At 36.5% G+C, this 23,119-nt stretch overlaps 1 protein-coding gene across 1 annotated transcript in view; it reads right to left on the bottom strand.

The window, feature by feature from the left end:
- The window catches only part of LOC140154451 (uncharacterized), a 108,733-nt gene extending 87,383 nt beyond the window's left edge, over positions 1-21,350 (bottom strand). The window contains exons 1-2 of the mRNA XM_072177017.1: positions 21,174-21,350; positions 1,340-1,428 (exon numbers count right to left, since the gene is read on the bottom strand). Coding sequence (XP_072033118.1) covers positions 1,340-1,428; positions 21,174-21,250 — 166 coding nt within the window. The 5' untranslated portion in view covers positions 21,251-21,350. The remainder of the gene's footprint in view (positions 1-1,339; positions 1,429-21,173) is intronic.
- Between the last annotated feature and the right edge of the window lie 1,769 nt (positions 21,351-23,119).

The raw sequence follows: 23,119 nt of genomic DNA on the forward strand, positions 1-23,119 counted from the left end.
AACATTGTACAAAGATGTCACCATTGACTTTTTATTTTGTCTCACTAAGGTCTATCATATGCAGCACTATAACTTGACATATCTTGTTGTTACCTAGCCGGGACACCGGCTAGGTCTTGTGATGCTATCGGATCTTTCTTCTTTCTTCTTTCTTCTGGCAACAAATTTCAAAATGCTTCTTCTCCTACATGTTACATCCTACAATGACGTCACTTGCACATATGCATCGGCTATATCCAGTGTCTATAGGATATTCACAAATTTGGGGTCAAAGGTCATTAAGGTGTCATTTCCGGTATAAAACCAAATATCTTCAAAATGCTTCTTCTGCCACAAATTACATAGTACGATGATGTCACTTACACATATGCATCGGCTATATCCAGTGCCTATAAATTATTCACAGAAATTGGGTCAAAGGTCATTAAGGGGTCATTTCCGGTCTGAAAGCTAAAAATATTCAAAAATCACTGTTTTTACAAATTACATAGCAGAGTGTTGTCATTAGCACACATGGATTGCTACTATCCAGGGTCTTTGGGGTGTCTACAGTTTTGGGGTCAAAGGTCATTAAGGGATCGCTTCCGGTCAAAAACCAAAAATCATCAAATATGTTCATTTTTTTAAATCTCAAAACGTAACCAGACCAGAGGGGCATAAACTTCATATATGCATAAGTGTTACCCGATGTATGCACGGTATTTTTATTTTTTTGGTCAAAGGTCATTTAGACGTCATTTCCGGTTTTAAGCTAAATAACTTCAAGAATTTTTATCTCCATAACTAAGCATAGTAGATTTTTTTAGTTTAAACTGTAACAATGCATTTTTGCGGTGTGTATGGGGTTTTTTTTATATTGGGGTCAAAGGTCATTAAGGCGGTCAAAACGTCAAATTTGAAAAAAAAAAAAAGTTTAACAATACGGAAAAGTAGCTGTATCTCAGCCTATGGAAGACGGATAAAGCCCCTACATGCAACAGTGATGCTGTGAGATGTCCATAATAGCCGGTCAAAGGTCAAACTTTAAGTTAAGACTGGCATTTCCGGCCCCGGCTAGGTCCAGATCTGTAACCAGATCTAGTTCAAATTTAGTTTGTATTGCATACGGGGTCAAAGGTCAAGCAATGATCAAGCTGTGAACACCCTGAATACCCATGCCACTAGTGACCAACATGTATTAATTAGAGCTTCGGCGCATTTTGTTTGTAGAAGAAGAGGCAGATTGCCAGAAAGAAAGAAAGAAAGAATTAGCGTAAAACAGAACAAGCCGACTTTGTCGTCGGCTTGTAAAAATAAAGAAAAGTCATGTATAGTATATAGCAGTGTAACGTCTACTTACAAAACAATCTGTATCTTGTGCATCTTGACCATCCGAACGGTCCGCAGCTTGTATGGTACTTTTGAGAGCGAGAGCAAACGATCTTCGTTCTAGAAAGAAAAGTAGATTGTTATAAAATAAAAAAATAAAAATCCTTTTAAAAAGGGATGTGCTGGGCAAAGTTGTTCACAATGAGTAATGATGTAATTTCTTTTTATAAAATGGTCAAACTAATTTTGAAGTGCATAGATTAGGGTGGTTCAAAACACGGGTTTGGTGTAAAATTCAATTTGTGTGATTCTCTCAAAATCGGACTTTTTCCCCCCAAATTCTGATGACTCAGTTAGATTCATTACGTCAGTTCCATCCCAATTCTTACACTTTTGTGCTCTTTACGTTGTTACTCTTCCTCAGGTTTACAGCCATCAACTTCAAGCCCCATAGGAACTATTTTAAAATTTGACCCCTTATGGGTTAACATTTGACCCCTAGATGACCTCAAAACATCTTCACTCACCTGATGTTCCCTTACCCAGAGATTATTATCACAAGGTTGACATTGAAATCTGCTTTATCAAAGGAGAGCAATTCCCCAATCACTGAATCTAAATCAACAGTGACCTCATTTGACCTCTAGATGTTATTTGACCTCAAATATCTCTACTCACGCGATATTCCCCTACTCAAAGATTATTATCACCAGGTTTGGATGACATGAGTTTGTTGGAAGCAGATATATGACTATTTAGGGTTACACAAACAATTCTGCACATAATACCCCTCATGCAACGGATTGCGAAAGTGGTCTGGTGGCCCACAAAAAACAACCGACGTTCGCATCTTTAAGGGGGTACTACACCCCTGCCCAATTTTGTGCCTATTTTTGCATTTTTCTCAAAAATTATGGCGCATTGGGGACAAGTAAGATATGTATATTATAGGGGCAAGGACTACAACTACTGCACTGGAAATTTTATTTCAGCACAGCCAACAGTTGTGGAGCTACAGTCAAAAATGAGGGAAAACCAATATTTGATCAATAAATCAATAACTACTTGCTTTGTGTTGCTGTATTTTCAGTACAGTAGTTGTAGTCCTTGCCCCTATAATATACATATCTTACTTGTCACCAATGTGCTATAATTTTTGAGAAAATTGCAAAAATAGGCGCAAAATTGGACAGGGGTGTAGTACCCCTTAAGTGTAGATTAATTCATAACTAACTATATTTGAAGATTTAAGCACACAAAATAATAGTATTTGTTAGCACGGTTAAAGCCAAGAAGTGAATACTGCAGACTTGTAGTATTGGGACCCGCCATGAGTACGGGTACGGGTACGGGTCCCAGACCATGAGTACGGGTACGGGTCCCATGCCACGGGTACGGGTCCCAGGTCATGAGTACAGGTACGGGTACGGGTACCGGTCCCTAGCCATGAGTACTGGTACGGGTACGGGTCCGAACCCAAAATAAGGTGCGAGTACGGGTACGGGTACGGGTCCGGGGCTATGGGTACGGGTATGGGTACGGAGATTGGTATGAATGGCCAAGTGGTCCAAAAAACGCGTAAGATAAACGTGTAAGGTTACACGTGCAAGATTGCATCAAATTCGGACGCACTGATGGCGAAAACCTCGTTTTATGCAATACTAGCTTCAATTTGGAGTGAAAATGAAATTGAATAGCGAGTGGCAGAAAGTTGAGAAATAATGTAGGTACTTAGATGTCTAAATTAATGTTCCGTAATCAAGATATCGATAATATAACAAAACAGGTTTTTTGTCATGCAAGATTCTCCCCAAAATGTTCCCCAAAAACGAGCTTCTAAACTTTAATCAGCACTGCATTTGGTCCTGATAAATGGTGACATTATTTCTTTGATCGGTTTGTAGCACAATCACCCGGCGTGTTTTTATACGGGCGCCAATTTGAAAAAAAAAACCAACAACATGAACATGTTTTTGATCTCGTTAACATGGTGCGTAAAAAGGATATAAACGAAGAATTTTCAAACGGATTCTAAAAATTTGTATAAACATAAAAAATAATGTAAAGCTACCAGTGCCGCCGAGAGCCATTTATACGGGCCGGGGGTAAAAGTAACGCCAGGGCCCCTTTTTATACGGCTGAGGTCTCCTTTGCTGAGAAAACTTGATTTTAGAGATACGTCTTTTAAATGTTTTTATACGTTTCTTGCAGTACCCTTAAAACATGACTTTAACATGTTTATCATGGACCCTTGGTTATAGCAGAGAAGATGTAAAGAAAGGAGATAGATCCAGCTATACTCAAACAAAATATGTGTGTTGCCGCTCATTCAAAAGCAATCACGCTATTTAGGTTTAACAATAAAATACAACAAAAGGGTTCGAACCCATGACGGGTGTGATATACAAGTTGCTGCTTACTAGTTCAAAAAAAGTTCAAAAGTTCAAATTTATTTTATCAATCAATATCATACATAGCATAGCATATATAATAATAACATTGAGTACAATAGATATAGTTTAATAAATATAATAGCAATTAATAATAAGAGTAAATTGCAATAATATTAACAAAAAGATATATTGATAATAATTTGTGATGGTTAATATAACTTGAATACATAATCTATGTAGTATATAATATTACTGTTCATGACGTTAATATACAATATATAATAATATGTTTATATGTGGATATAGGCAATTTACAAATCAGATAATTTATCTTAGTTAATATAATAATTAATGTGGCTAAAATAATATTGACTGACGAGGACCCTGCTAAACGCATAGCGTGGAGCTGCAGGGACCTCAATAATTAATCAAATATAATTCATCATGTGTATAAACTGGTGACGGTATAGGGGACAAAACAAAACAATACAATACAAGTTATCCGACTAGATTATAGAAAGCAAAGAATGGAAGAAGAAGAAAGAAGAAAGAATAAGGATAATTGAGCGTAACAGAATAGGGACAGCTGAATGATTATGAGCACACATTACGGGGTAGTAGCATGGCTATAACAACCGATGAGGGTTTTTTTAAAACAATATTTAAATGAGGCTAAAGAACGGGAATTTTTATGTTTGAAGTAAGACTGTTCCAAACCAACGGACCTTGTGAACAGGATGTATTGCTTGCCAGAACAGTATTGGACGGTTCAATAAATGGGTCGTGAGCGTGTCTAGTGTCATAATGGTGGGACAGTGTTTGAACTTTAAAAAATTGTTTTCAATGAGGTCAGTAGGTAAAAGGTCATGGTGAAATTGAAACATAAATGAAGAAAGTTGGATTTTATAAATATCATGAATTTTAAGGGTTTGTAAGGATGCGAAGAGTGGGTCTGTGTGGGCTAGCCAAATAGAATTAGTACATGTGCGAATTACCCTTTTCTGCAATCGAAAGAGTGGTTCAATATTGGAATTATTGGGATCAGCCCAAATCATTGCACCATATGACAAATATGGCAATACAAGGGAATTGTACAGAGTTAGAAGAGACTCTTGAGGCAAGAAGGGTCTGACCTTTTTAATAACTCCATTATATTTAGAAATAATTTTAGAAACATGTTTAGTGTGAGAGGTCCATGACAAATTATGATCAATGAGTATTCCAAGGAATTTGGTGGTCTGAACTTTTGGATGGGTGTATTATTAATTTTAATATCAATTTCAATATCAGGTTTGTTATTATGTTTATTTTTGAAAATAATATAATTAGTTTTTTAATGTTTAATGATAATTTATTTAGTTTAAACCAATTTGAAATATGATTAAGTTCATTATTAACTATTATTTCTAGTGTCTTAGGGTTTTGATGTGAGAAAAGGATATTCGTGTCATCGGCAAACAAAATAAAATGGGGTTCTTTAGAACAAAGTGGGAGATCATTAATATATAAAAGAAATAATAACGGTCCTAGAATCGATCCTTGAGGAACTCCGCAATTGATATCTGCAGGAGTAGAGAGGGCATTATTAAAGGAAACCTGTTGTTGTCTTCCAGATAGGTAGCTCTTAACCCAATCATTAGCAAGACCTCTGATACCATATTTATTGAGTTTGTCAAGAAGAATGTCATGGTTTATGGTGTCAAAGGCCTTGCTAAGATCTAGGAATATGCCAATTGTGTGAAGTTTGTTGTCCAGGTTGTCCGTTATTTTACAATAAAGTTCGTTAATAGCCATGTATGTGGATCTCTTAGGCCTAAAGCCAAACTGATGGGGAGTTAGAATGTTATGATGCTCAATGAAGTTAAAGATCCGTGCATAGACAATTTTTTCAAGGAGTTTGGAGATAGATGGAAGGATTGATATAGGCCTATAGTTGGTGACATCATGTTTATTATCTGCTTTAAAAATGGGTGTTACATTAGCATGTTTTAGTGCAGTAGGGACAGTTCCTGAGGCAATAGATAAATTGAAGATATGGGAGAGGACACCACAAATGGATGGAATTATTTGTTTTAGAAGATTATTACTTATGTCATCAGTTCCACTACTGTTGCTATTTTTTAAATCAGATGTTAATTTAACAAGTTCTTCTGGAGATGTAGGATGCATAAAAAGTGAATTGGGGTTTGAATAAGACGACAGGGGAGGTTTAAAGTCAGTAGGTGGATCAGATATCTTACTAGCAAGGTTGATGCCAATATTGGCAAAAAAATTATTAAAGTGTTCAGCAATAGTTTGATTATCAGTTATTCGTTGACCTTCATTATTGTTAAAGAAATCAGGGAATTTAGTTTTTTTATTACGACCAAGTAAATTATTTAAAGTTTTCCACATTTCTTTAGTATTATGTTTATTGTTTTCAATTTTTGAGGTGATGTGCAATTTTTTACTAAGACGAAGTAGAAGGTTTAGATGGTTACGATAGTTTTTATATTTTAGTTTATTATCATTTGATGGGTTTAGAATGTAAGCTTTATATAACTTATCTTTTGTTTGGAGCGATTTAATTAGTCCTTTAGTTACCCAAGATTTTTTGGGTGAGTTACGTTTAGATATTATATTAGTTTTAATTGGACAATGTATGTTCAGAAGTGTAGATAATTTAGAATTAAATCTGTTGTAGGCCTCGTCTGGATCTAGTATGTTGGTTAACTGATACCAATCAACAAGGGATCAATGCGTTGTTTAGACCTTTGATATTGTTAGGTTTCATATGCCGTGTTTTCTTTATTACAGGTGTGCGTGGTACTGCGTTAGGCCTACATGTTTTTTGTTGGGTGAGGAAAATAGGGAACTGGTCTGAAAGGTCGGTGACAATAATACCGGAGTTGATTTGGGATAAAATGTCATTGGTGAAAATGTTGTCAATCAAGGTCGCGCTGGTATGTCCATGGATGTTGGTTTTAATGCGGGTTGGTCGATCAATTGATGGGATAAAATCATGGGAATAAAGTATGTTAAGAAAGTCACTAACTTTGGGATCGGTATCATGTACGAGCAAATCTAAGTTGAAGTCACCCATCAGGTAACAGGGTTTTTTTTCATTGGAAATGGTGTTCAGGGTATTGCTCAGTTGATCTAAAAAATCACTGTGAATAACGTACTCGGGTTTGTAAAGGATACCGATGATGGTTTGTGTAGAATTTTGGGACACCTCAATGAAGAGAGAATCGCAATCTGCACAGTCAAGGGAAAGGTCGGGTCTAAGGCAATAATTTATATCATTGTTGATAAAAAAGAGACACCACCTCCACGACGGTTTGGACGAACACAGTTCTCCCTTGAGTAATTATCAATGTCAATCAATGCAGCCTCATCTTCAGAGTTAAACCAGGTTTCAGAAAAACCATATATGTTAAAGTGATGGTCCAAGGAGGCCAAATAGTTAACAATGTCGTTGGAATGTTTGTTGAGACTGCATGCGTTATGGTGAAACAAGGACAGGGTACATGTATTGATAGAGGGAGCGTGAGTATTTATATTTTCATTGGTGTAGTACTGGCAAGGAATATCTTTGGGGCTGGTAACATCGGTGCTATCAAGAAACTTATCAAACGGGTGCAGAGAGCTGTCAAAGGCAAAGGGTTGGAAAATAGAGTTAGATAAGGAGTCGGACATAACAAGTATACAAAACAAATAGACTTAATATATTACTTAACAAAAAGAAGCAAATTAATTTGCAAAAATATCTGAATTAAAACAAAAAAATATAATTTGGATCAAGCGAGTGAGCATCTCGCTAAAAATGGAATATAATGAAAATAACTTAATGACATTAATTAATTAATGAAATATCTGTCCTCAAGCGGATCTTCAGAGTACAACATTAAAGAAGGTTATTCATGTGCCGATACAAATGGATAGGAAGTAATCACACAATCTTAAAATGCCGATGTTAATATACAATAGAGGTTGTGCATATTACATATCATACCGTAAATATGGCGGACTACTCAATTGTATTAAAAAAAAAAAAAAAAAAGCATGATTGCAAACCAACCGTTCGTCTCACATACATAACAAATGCACTACGATAAATAGGTTGATGACAACAAATGATTGAATGAACTGCACTGCGCAATGATTGCGGTGAAGGTCACCGGTACAAATTTTTTGTTTGGAGCCACTCAATAATATCACGCATCACTAGTTTTAGGGAAAGGTCAGTGTATGTATACCATCAATACTATGCATACCATGCATGCAGATCCTAACATCCAGTTTATTTCAAATATATAAAATATGACCGAAGTTCCATGGCAAATAATAATTTTGCACGCTTGGTTACGCTTTCAACCTCTACGATTTATGATACAGCCTATTTCCAATTATCAATATATCTTTATTAGGTTTGCAGGAAATGACAGGAAAATACATAAAACAATAAAATATAGATGATCAAAAATCATCCCTTTTCTAACAAAATCCTAAAACACCCTCCTAAATAATTAATATATGTTCCAAAATGGGCGGATTTTTTTGGAATCTTTACAAACCTACATTTCTTTCTTATATTATCCACGTGTGGCATCCCTTCAGAGCAACATCAGATACTTAACACACACGTGTCATACTTTCAAGGGATTCTCTATAGAAACATTGGATATGGTTTCAATTCTGGAGTGAAAATTAATCAACCGTAGTCGGCAACCCACATCACATCAAAGGCTACTTTCAAGTAGATGTGTAACTACTTGAGAATAAAGGACTATGAATAGGTGCGACAGGATTACCTACGGGATTATCTCAAGGATATAATTCCGTTCTCCCTCCTTCTTTTTCAACTTTCCTGGTTATAGGGTCATGGTTTAATGGGCACATGGATCTGTGTTTTAAAACAATAAATTTGTCTGATACAAAATTATTACAAATTGAGCACAGACCTTCGATTTGAAGGATGCAACTTTTACCATGTTAACTGGATAGCTCTGGATGCTGCACGAATTAAGGGACTGGGCTGGAATGGCAGCTGGGTCAAGGGTCAAAAACAACATTGTTGCCTTTTTTACCACAACACATGTGTATGTATGATGTGCCATACAGAATTATCCAACACATATTTGACCGCTATCACTATGAACATGAACAGACAAATGAACATGGTGTAAATTGAATATGTCATTATTGCTCAGCAGGTAGCCACCAGATTACAGACCATACAACCACTGATACACTTCCAATCTGTACAGATACCGAACCACAACTGCATGTATGGTAGACTAACTCACGGTGTACTATGACCGTCAATTACTCCAACAATAATTATTTTGACACACGTGAATTCATAACAACCCCCCCCCCCCCACATATGGGAATGATAAAATAATAATTCGCTATCAATCGACAGAAACAACATAGAAAGACGCTCAGTTTTTAAATAATTAGCGGAATGGATTATGATACGTAAAGAACTCATTTTGCATTATAATCAGAAAAAAAACCATTTACCATTTATGCTGACAGTTGTTCTTTGGTCTTTAATCTTAGCTTGGGTGTTGTGTGTGGGGAAAGGGGGAGGGGCACGATAAAATAGCAATTCTGTATGATCTAAATAGCCATAGTATGCCTATTAGTTCACCTGTTCAGTGATTCTTCCCGTTGTAGTGATCTCTCCTGTGTACTTAATAGCTAGCTAGCGGGGGCCCGCGCGGAGCGCAGGCGGGGAAAGGGCAATAAACTTTATTTGGTTGAAAATGGTCAAGAACCTTCGCTTTTTTTTGTTATGAAAATCAGTTGCCATGTAACCAAACGCGTAATGGCAACTCCCGAAGCGTGTTTATCCCGCTAGCATGGCTAGTCTTATAAATATCGAATTTTCTGAGGGTGTATATATACATTAAAGGCTCCGCACAGTGTCATCGCCCCGATATCTTCATGGCAGAAATCGCCATGATGGTAGATCGAATCCACTTGCTCTTCAATAGCCACGCATTTTGTTCCGACCTGTTTAACAGTTTTGAGACGCATAATGGGCCGAGGGACATCCGACTAAGGCTATTGACAATAGCCCGGTGACTGACCTCTGTAGATCTCAGTGAGCATCTGCATTAGACTGCCTCCACCAGTGGTCCACATTGCGCTTGTAACGTGATATGTTTCGTTACCCCGCTTGTTTACGAATGAGGGCAGCTGTCATTTTTTTCTGTTCTGCACATATAAGATCTGTTTTTTGTCAGTTTTTGATTTCAAAACGCACGGTTGTTTGTTAATACGCTCGCTAACGACTATCATGTTCTTTCAACACGTATATTCAAGTGCAAGCGAAGCCTTAAAATTGGCTTCTTTAGAAAGCAAACTTAAATTACGGGAAATACTCATCATTTTCTATCCGGCCGGTATCCAAACATTTATCGTCTGAATATCAAATCGTGCATAGCACATACACGTACGTGTATCGATCCCGGGTATTGATTTAGTTTCCCTGCTGTACAATGTAATTATTTACCAGGCGATGTCGATGTGCTCCGTGAGTTTGGATTCAAATCTCGCCAAATTAATACGGATGATCAAACGGGAACGGCATTGAAATATTTGGTTGAAATCGGTAAAGAATTGGCCTTATGTCATGAATGTGTAAATTAGTGAGTTTTTTTCAAACCTGGGATTTAGGATTCGTTCTTGCAGAAATGTCCATTACATTTACGGAGTTTCCAGTTGCTGTTGAGCCAGAATGTTGAAATAGCACAATTGAGAAAATGTGGGTCAAAAGAAGGGATCCAATTAATGTTATAGGACCCCTCTCAACACAGCGTTAAAGGTATGAAGGGAACCTTCCCTTTAAGGGATTTTTGTTATTTTTGCAACCATAATGGGCCGCAATACCACCAACCCTTAAAGCAATAATGTGTGATTTGCATAAAGAATCGATTCCTATTTAAATGTTATTTTTCACTGATAGCTACTGATCACATTGCCCCTTTAATTTCGAGCCAAACAAATGAGATAACACGACGAAAATTGCCATTTCATTCCAGTGCCTACTCGCCGAACGCATTATTATCATAAATCTTGGCGTAGTTTTACACAGCTAGGACGAACAAACAAGGCGTAAGACGAATAGCGATATGCACATAGTTTGTACGTCAAGACAGACAGCGCCTTCAATGCGTGTATAATCTCGCCGATCGTATCGTTATTGACGGAGCTACACGCAGCTGATGGGATGTACAAACAAGACGAAAGACGAATAGCGATATGCATACAGTTTATACGGTACGTCACTGATTCAATAGAGAGATTGCGATGTTCCAAACGCAGCGCGTTTCGTCACGAAGGAGAACAAGTCGGCTGGAATAAAGACTATACATCTGATCTAATCTAATCTAGGTCGATAGAGGGCATAGTGATTGAAAATTAATAGCAAGCGCAGGCTACTGAGTCTCTGCCTAATTCAAACAGCCCGCTTTTGATTTTTCAAATAAAAAAAATACCACATATGAATTGGGTAACCACAATTGATGTGTGAACATACCGTTACCATGGTTACTGTCCTATGTTTTTCTTAGCAAATAAAATTTTTTGAAGGTTTTTTGTTTTATACCGGAAGTGAACACTTAATGACCTTTGGCTAAATAGTGGGCGGTCACACACAAAGAGCTTTCAATAGTCGTAGAGTAGCAACAGATGATGTAATGCTTTGGTCCTTTGATGCCGATTAGAAATTGCGACAGGCTATTCATAAAAGTGGTACCATTGTTTCGAACAAAGGGGTTCCACCATTAAATTGGTCACTGATCCGGCATCATATTAACGCTTTACACAACAGGCGAGTATAAATAAAGTGACCACAATACAGTCATGTGTAAGGGCAGTCATGTGTAAAGTGGTACCATTGTACTCAGGTATCCCAAATGTGCGCTTGTGCGGGCCTGAAGTCTATAAAGGAGGCTTAAGTTGTCGATATAATCTTTTAATCACCCACCTGACTTCAGGCGCTTCATTTAAATAAATTGAATGCTCCAGCTGATCGATTACACATCAGAATGTGAAGGCTGCCGGGTCCACATTTCTATAGTACTCTATAATGGTAATCGCTGCGTATACATGTAAGTATAAGTAGGGATAACCATCAAAATTTCATGTTGCCCCTGGATAGAACTCATCAATAGAAGTATTTTGGTGGTTAAATGGTCAAAATCGGTCAAAAACTTTTCGAATTATGAATTTTCAAAGTTTCCCATTCTGACCGGTCATTGGAACGAAATGAAATGACAAGGTCCAAAATAGCAATTGGGAGCAAAATTGGCATAAGCATATATTTACCTTTATATATTTCTTTATTTTAACATATATGCAAACATGAAACAACATATTGTGAAAGTATCAAAGGGTTTCTTATGAAATGGCACTTTACTAGTCAATGGCATAAATTATTTTTTTCAAACCGAGGCATTGAAATCATGCATTTAGAGAACATTTGGCAAAAATCATCCAAGATGGCCGATATGGCACAAAATCAAAATTGCACTAAGTACAGGTGAACTTTTTTTTCACAACCAAAAATGTCAATGTTATTGGGTTTAATATGACCAATTAGTAGGTGTATGCAAAGAAAATCTTAAGTGTCATTGAAGGTCATTGACTCATTCACAACAATAGAGGTTATCCACTTCACTCATCATGCTCACGTGTGACTTCTAACAAAAGGTGCTGGTTCCCGTAGTATTCCTTATTCAATACAATTCAATGCATGACCTCGAAGTTAGCAGCATTAACCTTTTTACAGAGGGTATGATAGAGGTATTACTGGCAACTCTGCCAAATTACAGCTCAGTAGGCCACGTTGTTCACCTGATCTTATTGACATGAATATTTTGTGCCATTCTTGAGCAGTGCTGAACTCAGCCACTGGCAATTAAGCGCATTGTGGCGATGGACCAATTTTGACTCGCACTTACAGGAAAATGAAATAAGTTATGTTGCTGTAGTTTGCAAGATAGTTACAAAACATAATTGGCATTAACATCCCCAATTTTTACAGAAAAAATATGAAAAATAAAAGAATGACCTCAATTTAGAAATGTCTGTGCAAGCAGTGCACACCGTCATCATCCCTATATCTTCGTGTTAAAAATTGCCGTGATAGTACGATGAATCCTCACGTTTTTCAACAACTACGCATGGTGATTTTCTTCGAGATAGGCCGTGCGACTCAGGCTAAGCATACAATTTGAGATTTTGAGAACCTGCCACACTGTTTCTATTCTATGTTTTACGATTTTCGCATGATCAATATATGGCTGGCCGTAACCGCCACAACGTGGAGCTGCTACGCGTAGCTTACTTTTCGCTTCGCGGAGCTAAATTGACCAATCATGTTAGATCTTTTCATTACGCGGAGCCAGTGGATGCATCCTCGTTCCAGAGAGAGAAAACTCTTGCCAAAATTAATGTTACTATGGGGATTTTAAATGAATCGATTGTAGATAAACCACGACCAGTTGTACATGACATACTGCAGTTACTGTCCGTTTTCCTATACACAATACACAGTGCTCTCACCATTGACGCGTGACCCCTACAAATGATGTACGTTGCAAGAATGGGCACTTGCCTAGTTAACATCACTGTGTGAAAAATAACCAGCCAATATGTTAGCTATTCTCCAAACTTCTAGCAAATATATTTCTCTAACATGACCTAAAATTACAGCTAGGTTAGATGTTCAGAAATAGTCGCACTTTTTTAAAATATGAGTGAGGGCAAGGCATAGCTAGCCAACTCCCCGTGTTAATTGAATGGAGATTTGACCGAAAATATTGGTATCGGACCGCTCACTTCTGAAGGATGCCACAAAAAAACGGTACAAGCTACATCTTAACTATTCTCTGGCAATCATCATGATGAGTTTCTTATATAGTATGCTGAAATTGGGTACTGTAGGTGATTGACAAAGGGTCGCACTTTTCTGATAAATAAGTGACAGTGAACATGAAATATCAGCGCCCATAAACCCAAGTTAGTAGCTAGTTAGTGGAGGCCGTCACGGGACTGATTATTGATTATTGAAGTGCCTTATTAATAGATACGCACGATTTAGGGCAAGAAAAACAAACCGGGACACTTTTGGAGACATCATCATCATCATCATCATCATCATCATCATCATCGACATCATCATCATCATCTCTTTCTACATTTTTTCTAAACAACATAGGGCCTACCGTTTTAATAAGATTTTTTTCTTGAAATGCATGTAACTATAATTATTGTTTAGAGCGTGATGAAATAAAACATCACGATTTTCATCACAAAACAAATATAATGCATAAGAAATCGTTTGTTTTAGAGCGTGATGATGAAATAAAACATCACGATTTTCATCCCGAAACAAAGTAATACATAAGAAATCAATTTTTCGTGAGTGATGAAATAAAACATCAAAATTGTCATCACGAAACAAGGTAATACATGAGAAATCGTTTGTTTTAAAGCGTGATGAAATAAAACATCACGATTTTCATCACAAAACAAAGTAATAGGCCTACAAAAGAAATACATTTTTCGAGAGTGATTAAATAAAACATCACGATTTTCATCACGGAACAAAGTAATACATAAGACATCGTTTGTTTGATTGCAATCAACCGCGACAGTTCGTCTCACACACATAACAATGCACTGCGATCAAATAGGTTGATGACAACATTTGATTGAATGGACTGCACTGCGCCATGATTACGTGCACCGGTTCAAATCCTTTGTTTGGAGCCAATCAATAATTTCACGTACAGCCTCTATGCAAATTAGAGTTTACACACGCTGCAGCTGGGGTAATCGACCGAAGCTGGTTGCCGTTAAGCGCGCTTCAGACTCCGTATTGTACGTACAATATTGTATGTACAATACTTTTCGTGACGTCAAATAGTATTACACGTGCAATAAATAGTATGAACCGGGAAAATATATATTTTGCTACAATCATATGTTGCTGATACGGAGTTGCCAAATTTCTAAGAGTTCTAAATTTAGTGAGTGCACGTAATGATGAACATCTTTAGTCTTCTTGTATTCAACCATGGTAGGAATCATAATACCTACCATGATTCAACTGTACTTGAATTATTATATAATCAATAGGCACCTTTTTAAAGTTAATAATACGTCGTATTAATACTAATATTAATAATATTAAAATTGTAATAATAATATAAATGGCACATTCAGATCTTATTTATTTATTTATAGATTTATCTATTTAGGCCTATTTATTTATTTATTTATTTATTTATTTATTTATTTATTTATTTATTTATTTATTTATTGATTGATTTATCGATTTATTGATTTATTTATTGATTTATTTATTGATTTATTTATTTATTGATTGATTGATAACTGATTGATTAATTGATTTAGAGATTCCTATATTGATTTAGAAAGTTTAAAAGTATTATTTGTAGGCCTTTGTATTTATTCTGGTTCTGATTTTATTGATACTGATATTTTTGTTAATTTTTTAAGTTTTGGCATAGCATTCGTTACATTATAACACGCTGTGTTATGAATTTGCAACACCTTTTTACATATTGATATCGTTGAGGCATGTTATGATAGGCCTACTTATGATCATCACAATACATCCGTAAACGTGTTAATGCAGTAACCGTAGCGTTAGGGGCACGGAAGCCCCCCCGCCCCCCATTGATCTGAAATATTAGAAAATCCCACAGGAAAACTACCGAAAACGGCTTGTGCCCCTCCCCCCTCATCAGAACCGGATGCAACGCCTTCTATACTTTTTCATTCATTAATTATAGGCGTATTAATAGTAATGCGTTGAGTTTTTAAAAAGTAATATCCGCCTTTTTTTCTTTCTTTTTGAAATGACATACGGTACTTGTCAGCATGGAAAACATTTTTTTTCGTCAGAGGCAGATATTTGGCCTATTCAGTGTCATAAAGCTACAAAATAGACGATCTTTTAAAATCATTTTTAAATATTTTTTTATTTATTTTTCAACCTTATTGTTTGTATTTGTAATGTTCACACAATCTGAACATGTGCTTGTAGGACAACGATTTTGAATTAAACATGTTAATTGTGATATTTTAATTCCCTAGAACACCACAGTTAAGCGTCCAAAATTGTAAGTGGGTTTTCTTTTATTTAACCTCATTATTTCGCTAAAATTACTCGAAACCCTCCTAAGAGTTGTTGTTACTAATAAACATTTCATAATTTTGGGCAAAGGATAGCCAAATAGTTGACCGAAATCGTATATTTGCACCAATATTTGACTGAAATCGTATATTAACATTACCGCCCTTCGTGGCTTTATTGCAAGCCAAAGTGTGAAACGAGATTACTTGAAATATATATTTCAGAGTTGAAAGAGTTTCAATCCTACGAATATATTTATGAAATATGTCGCCCTGATTGGTTGATGGTCAAGAGGATTACGGCATCCTCAAAGCCTCTTGCTGTAATTCTCTAATCGATATCTATTATAGGACCGATCTTCTGAAATCCATACAACCGTGTCAAATGAAATAGTCTCGAATCATAATTTGTGCACGATACAACGTTGATACGTCAGATTTCGGAATTTTATTAAAAATAGGCATAAATCACATTGAACAGGTTGAATGCTGGCAAAAGTAGATAAAATAACTATGGGTCGAATTTACATTAATCAGTCCTGGGGCCAGGATAACATTTAGGACTCCTTCGAATTCTAAAACAATACTTCGCCAAATGTCCTTGCTTTCATTTTCTCATTTAATTTGTTTTAATTTTAATTAATTTCTTTATCCACTGGCTCTCTGGTAAATCCGGTATTGCCAAATATTTCTTGTCCATTACCCGTGTTAATCTATTTATTTATTAAAATGAACCATCTATTAAATTCCTATAATACAATGTATAGGCCTAGTGTATTTGATAACAAATTTGTTTTTATTTTTGATTGGAATTTGGGTTCCATTACACGATTTCATAATAAGATATGTTTGGGCATGGCGGAATTAGTATATGATTAAAAATATACATACTCTTAGGCCCCCTTTTTTAATGTTTGTAGGCCTACATTATTGATATCAATATTTATGTACAAAATGCAAAAGAATGCATATATATTTGATTGTTTTGTAAACATTAAATTTGATGTTTACTCATAATTATGTCTGGAAAGTCAGGGAAAAACTAAGGAGTATCGGTATTTAGTTTCCTGGGAAACTGAATCAGATGAGCAGTGAGTAAAAACATTTGCCCTAAATCTTTATTTGATTTTTATTGTTTTATGAATTTATTAGGGCTACTGGTAAAGTGCAGAAAAAACCTCCAAACGCACTCTAGGATTTTTCATCAGCAGCAGTAGAAATTTCTCTTGCATAGATTTTCTGGTGACCTCGCTTGGATTTAGCAAACAATGAACTGTCAGGGTTATAGCGCGTTATTTAATCTGATTCAACTCGTCGTGGCACGTATATTTATTGCACGTGTAATACTTTTTGACGTCACGAAAAGTATTGTACATACAATATTGTACGTACAATACGGAGTCTGAAGCTAGCCTTAGTGATCGAATGCATGAGCTTATTTGCTTTACTGAATCGATTTACTGGATTAATTTCCTGTTAACTAGGTTTAATGCCACAAAGGTTCGAATCGCCTATGCCATGGACCATGACTGCATCATGATCAATAGGTCCTACCATTGTTTGATTAGTGTATAGTCAATGTTACCTTGCATGCATGTGTCATGTGTGTGGCGTGTTTGTTTGTTTGTTTGTTTGTTTGTCTACTGTGTCAGGCCAGGATCACTGACACCCACGGTACTGATACTCTCATACTATCACGGTGATCATATTGTTGAATGTTGTTGACTTTAAAATAATCATGATGCTGTCATGTCTACAGTAGAACTCACCACGACCTTTGAAGGACTTAAACCCTATTAACAATGATTAAAAGCTATTAAACCAAGATAACACTCAATGAAAACAGCTCAACTGAAAACAGTTACATCAGATCTTCTCTGGTTAAATACACACTGCACTTGTGTCTGTTTTACCTGTGCAATGAGCAATGAGCTGGTATTATAGTTTCAGTTGGGTGAACGATTATAAAGGGAACGCAAGGTAACAATACTGTGGGCTTTTGTTTACGAAATGAGACAATAGTCTGCTTATTGTTAACCAGCGTTCTTGAAAATGAGAAGCTTAATGACTTAACACGGTTTAGAAATAATTTCTTCATATTTTTTTTTTTTTTTGTACCAATATTTCCAAACACCTAAATTAGCTAAAAATTTAGGACATGTTACAAAACTATATTTTCTAGAAGTTCAGAGAATACTTTAAATATTGGCCGGTTATTTTTTACACAGTGACGTCAACTAGGCAATGGCCTATACTTCTAACATACACTATTTGTAGAGGTCACGCGTCAATGGTGAGCGCACTGAGTATTGTGTATAGGAAAACGGACAGTAACTACAGTATGTATGGCCTACTACTAGTATATAAAGTAAATCCGAACTGGTTTGCAGTTTGCTGAACTTCGAATTCCGCAGGGACACCGCGCAAGTTATACAAATTAGCTCCCGGCGATACACTGCAGATCGCAGAACGGTGTGCATAGTTTACCACCACTCTGCCTAGCTATATAGTTATGTACAATACTGTATGAGTTTCTTATGAGTGCATGTCCATCTTAATAATAAGTCAGTTCGTACTTTTCATAAACTACTTTTTGAATCATAACTTTCGTGACCGAGGATATCTTGCAACTACGTGACGCTCGTCTGGCAAATTCTTAATGAATAAATTCGCTTCACGTAATGAGTAAGTCGTACTTAATTGGTCAGTTTTACCTCCGAGTAATGAAAAACTCTAACATGATCATGATTGGTCAATTTGGCTCCACGGAGCAAAATGTCAGCTACGCGTAGCAGCTTCACGTTGTGGCGGTTGCGGCCTACCATATCAGTATCCCATATGATATTTCTATTGCAAGAAAATTTTATTTGTTGTCAGGTTTTATCTTAAATACACTAACTGGAAATTAAATACACTAATTAGTGAGGACCGGTATTTTGCTGTGGATATGTTTAACTGCAATTTGCGGGTAAAAATTTGAAATCCTGGGTAAAAATTGTGATCATATTCAACTCTTTGAGAAATAATAATATAAAGGAATGCATGTGAAATCCAGCTGCGATACAATGTACATTATTGACACACTATCACTCTCTTTATCTACGGCAATAATAGAATATCGATTTCAATACATTGCTCAGTTTTGAGTTTGTAGTTGACTACTAAGCGACCTAAGCGATCGATTGCTAGCCAATCAGATAGAACTCCTTTTCTTGCGTTCGGTAAAATACCACTCGCCCGTCGCTCACCAACGGAGTATTAAATTTATATTTATCGTATAGGAAGTCGACACTGTGCAGTGCACAGTTGAGCTCCCTGCATGTCTATGGGAGTGTTCTAATCAAGTTGATGGTTCATTGGTCATCCCTAGTATAAGTATAGGCCTATAAAGGGTTTTTTTCACAAATGTCCATTTAATTTTATTTTAAGAAGGAGATTGGCATAGAAATATCGGCGTACCCAAATGGGGTGTGGGAGGGGCAGCTTCTCCCTGTGAGAAGTCTTGAGAGGGGATGAGGGAGGAAGAGGGTAGGAGGGATATGGAGAATGAGGGGAGGGGTCTACAGGAAGGAAGAAAGAGGAAAATGAAGAGAAAGAAATAACATAATAGAAAGATAAGGACATATTATTGGAATGACAGGGAGAGTGAGAGGGAGTGATAAAGTTAGTGTAGCCCTAGTAAAGAATAAGTACAGAGAAAGAAAATAAATGTAATAATAATGATTATAGAAACTTAACACATAACAGCACTAAGCAGCCATGCGATGACATCAATGCCGTTGTGCGATTAAAGAGCCCAGTCAGATGTATTTCGCACCTGCCAAGCACAAGTCACCCAATTTCGAAAACTGGTATAAGTATAGGCATATAAAGGTTTTTGTCACAAATGTCCATTTATCTTTTATTTTAAGAAGGAGATTGGCATAGAAATAGCGGCGATGGAAGGGGGTGGGGCAGATTCTCCCCTGTGAGAAGTCTTGAGAGGGGATATGAGGGAGGAAAAGGGGGGAGGGATATGGATAATGAGGGGGCCTACAGGAAGGGAGAAAGAGGACAAATGAAGAGAAAGAAATAATGGGAAGTAAATAAAATAATAGAAAGATAAGGACATATTTATATTGGAATGACAGGGAGAGTGAGAGAGGACAAAAAGAAAAGATAGACGGGGAAGAAGGCAAGAGAGAGAAGGATAGCGAGGGAGTGATAAAGTTAGTGTAGGCATAGGAAAGAATAAATACAGAGAAAGAAAAGAAAGGAAAATAAATGTAATAATAATTATTATAAAACTTAACACATAACAGCACTAAGCAGCCATTCGATGACATCAATGCCGTTGTGCGTTACGTAATTAATGAGCCCAGTCAGATGTATTTCGCACCTGCCAAGCACAAGTCACCCAATTTCCAAAACGGGACGTTGAATGTACATGAATATTAATTGGCAACATTTTCCAATATGTCAGCGCTCTAATAAGACACAATAGAACAATGAACGTTGCAGCCCGTTGGTCACACACATATTTTATTTGAGGATAGCTGGATCAACCTCCTCTTTCTTACATCTTCTCTGGTTTATCCAGCACTCGATCAGTGAGCTCAGAATAAAACCGGAGATCTCTGGTTTTATGTTAAATTTTACTGTAATTAAAGCACTTCAGGCTTAGTCTTTCACAGGGCATTTATGTACACCAATGGCCATAACAATGGTGCAAAAGTAGAAATTCGAAAAAAATTATAATTGAGGGCGTTGCTGTGGAGCAAATCACACATTATAGCTTTAAGTTTATGGTTATGGTTAGGGGTTATGTTCAGGGTTAGGGTTAAGATTTAGGGTTTAGTGTTAGGGTTATGGTTAGGGTCAGGGTTATGGTTAGGATCAGGGTTAGGGTTAGGGTTAGGTTAGCGTATTGCGGCCCACTATGGATGCAAAAAATAAGCACGCGCCCCGGATATATACACATTGGCTAAGGAAGATTTTCAACATGGGGGGGGGGCTGAAAATGGAAAAAGTATTTTGTGTGCCACCCTGAGGGGTGCCCGAGGGGTCCCCCCCTTCGGATTCAAAATTTTTTGCAAAATAGAGGTCACAAACACCCATTTCCCCTCTGTTTTATCACAATTTTTTTACTTCACATAGGATTATTGGGGGAGGCTGAAAGGTATTCCAGCCCCTGCACTAAAATTATTGAGGGGGCTGAGCCCCCCAAGCTTCCCGGTTCCTAAGCCTATGATACAAGACTAGCATACTACCTTGTCCGACCAAAATAATGTCTAAACCATGGCTACGCACCTGGCTATGATGTACTCTTACCTTACACTTTGCAAAAACTGCAGAACAACCACGAAAACAAACACATATTTCAAGTTCGTCACAATCATCCTCATCATGGAGAATAGAATTGTTAAGTTTCCATTATATAAACTCTACAATCAAAAAAAGTTTGTAGGTAGGTCTATGTAGACAGTGTAGAGTTAAGTTGTGTCAGGTAAGTCCTACACAAAAAGATAACTGTTAATGGAAAAAGTAAATGACAGTGAAAAAGAATCAGCCCGGTATGCAGTCAGTCATATAAACAGAGGTTAACCAATCCCCGGATTCGATTACTATTTCATGATGATGACCTGATCCCGGAACTTATATTTGTCGAATTAAAACGTGACTGAATTTACCATCAGATTTATATACGCATTCGTGTTAGAAATTACAGACGTGATTACTACGCATAGCATTCAGCAGCAGTATCTGAAGGTGATTTCATTACATTCAAAAACGATATTCGGACGATAGACTGACGATCAAGTTCTTCTGACAAGTAAGTGAAATATTCCTACTTCTAAATGTCTTTGTTATTTCCAAATAAGTAACAAAATTATTGATAAATAAAAGTTGACGTTCAAATTGAAAAAATAAGTGTCTTTGGGTGGTAGCTTGAATGGGAAAATAAGGGGTCTTTGGGTGTCAGCGATGCTAAAAGGGGTGTTTTAACGGCCCTATATACGCGTCAGCTTCAAAGTGAGAGTGCCCCCCCCCCCCCCTTAATCCAGTATAGCATTACTTACAGGTTAGTGTCATTCACCAGTTAGAAAAGGAATTTATTGCAGCATATCCAACACTGCAAATTGATCCAGGTGACCTTCAGGTGCATACACTTACATTTATGTAGAATGTGTAAAGTTGTAATGCGCAATACCCATGATCACAACTTTTACCACAGTCTATCTCTAGCCAACAAAATGTCCCCTTAAAAATAACAATTTTTTATTGCGTTATGCACCCCAAGTGGTTTCTGGTTTAAATGCGTTTAAATGACCTACCACAAATGCCCTTTATACCAGTCAATTTATAGTTGACACCAATAAATTATGTTTTCAACAAATAATTATATTTTCTGTCTCCACCATGTTTACAAGCAGTATTTACTTGGCATTTTTCAGATTTTGACCATGGGGGGGGGGGGGATGTTATTCCCACCATAGGTTCTACAATACCCAGCACGTTTTCAACATCATTCGCATTCGTTTAAATGTCGGGTTATATAAAGGACATATAAAGGGTATAAAACGTTTTCACAACATTCAAAAACATTTTTTGATAACCTACTGCGAATATTCTAACATAATGTTATTTAAGTGTTGACAAAATATTTGGCATAAAAATGTTTACAAAAAATATTTTACAATAACATTTTGAAAACATTTTTAAAATATTGCTGTAGTGTATTTTCATACAAAACGTTTTAAAACGTTTCCATGACCTTTATGAAACCCGACATTTAATGTTATTAAAATGTTTTATCTAAACCAAAACCCAAATTATAACATTTTAAAACGTTTAAAAAACATTTTTGTGTTTGCTGGGTAAATCCATTATATTCATTTATTACTTTTTACTTGGTAGTTTGGTTGAAATAGTCATTTCCTTTCATATTAAGGACAAACCAATCCCTGTGAAAATAGCGGTTCTGCCAAAAAAAATATTTACCTCTGGTTTTGTACTCCACATTATGACATCATAGTGACATTATGTGGGGCATGTTTGTACTTATTTTGGTATCACTGGGTATGAGATCTAAAGCTAGACTATAACAGTAATCATTATCATCATCATTACAAATATGATCATATAGTTGAAATTTCTTTTCATTTATGACAGATATTCTATGACTTGCCGTTGACACCTAAGAGACAATGGGGGTGTTAGAGTGTGGGTACCAAATCATGGGCCCACGTCTTCACCTTGTCTATTTACCTTTTCTA

Source organism: Amphiura filiformis, chromosome 6 (genome assembly GCF_039555335.1).
Source record: "Amphiura filiformis chromosome 6, Afil_fr2py, whole genome shotgun sequence".
Taxonomy (NCBI): Eukaryota; Metazoa; Echinodermata; class Ophiuroidea; order Amphilepidida; family Amphiuridae; genus Amphiura; species Amphiura filiformis.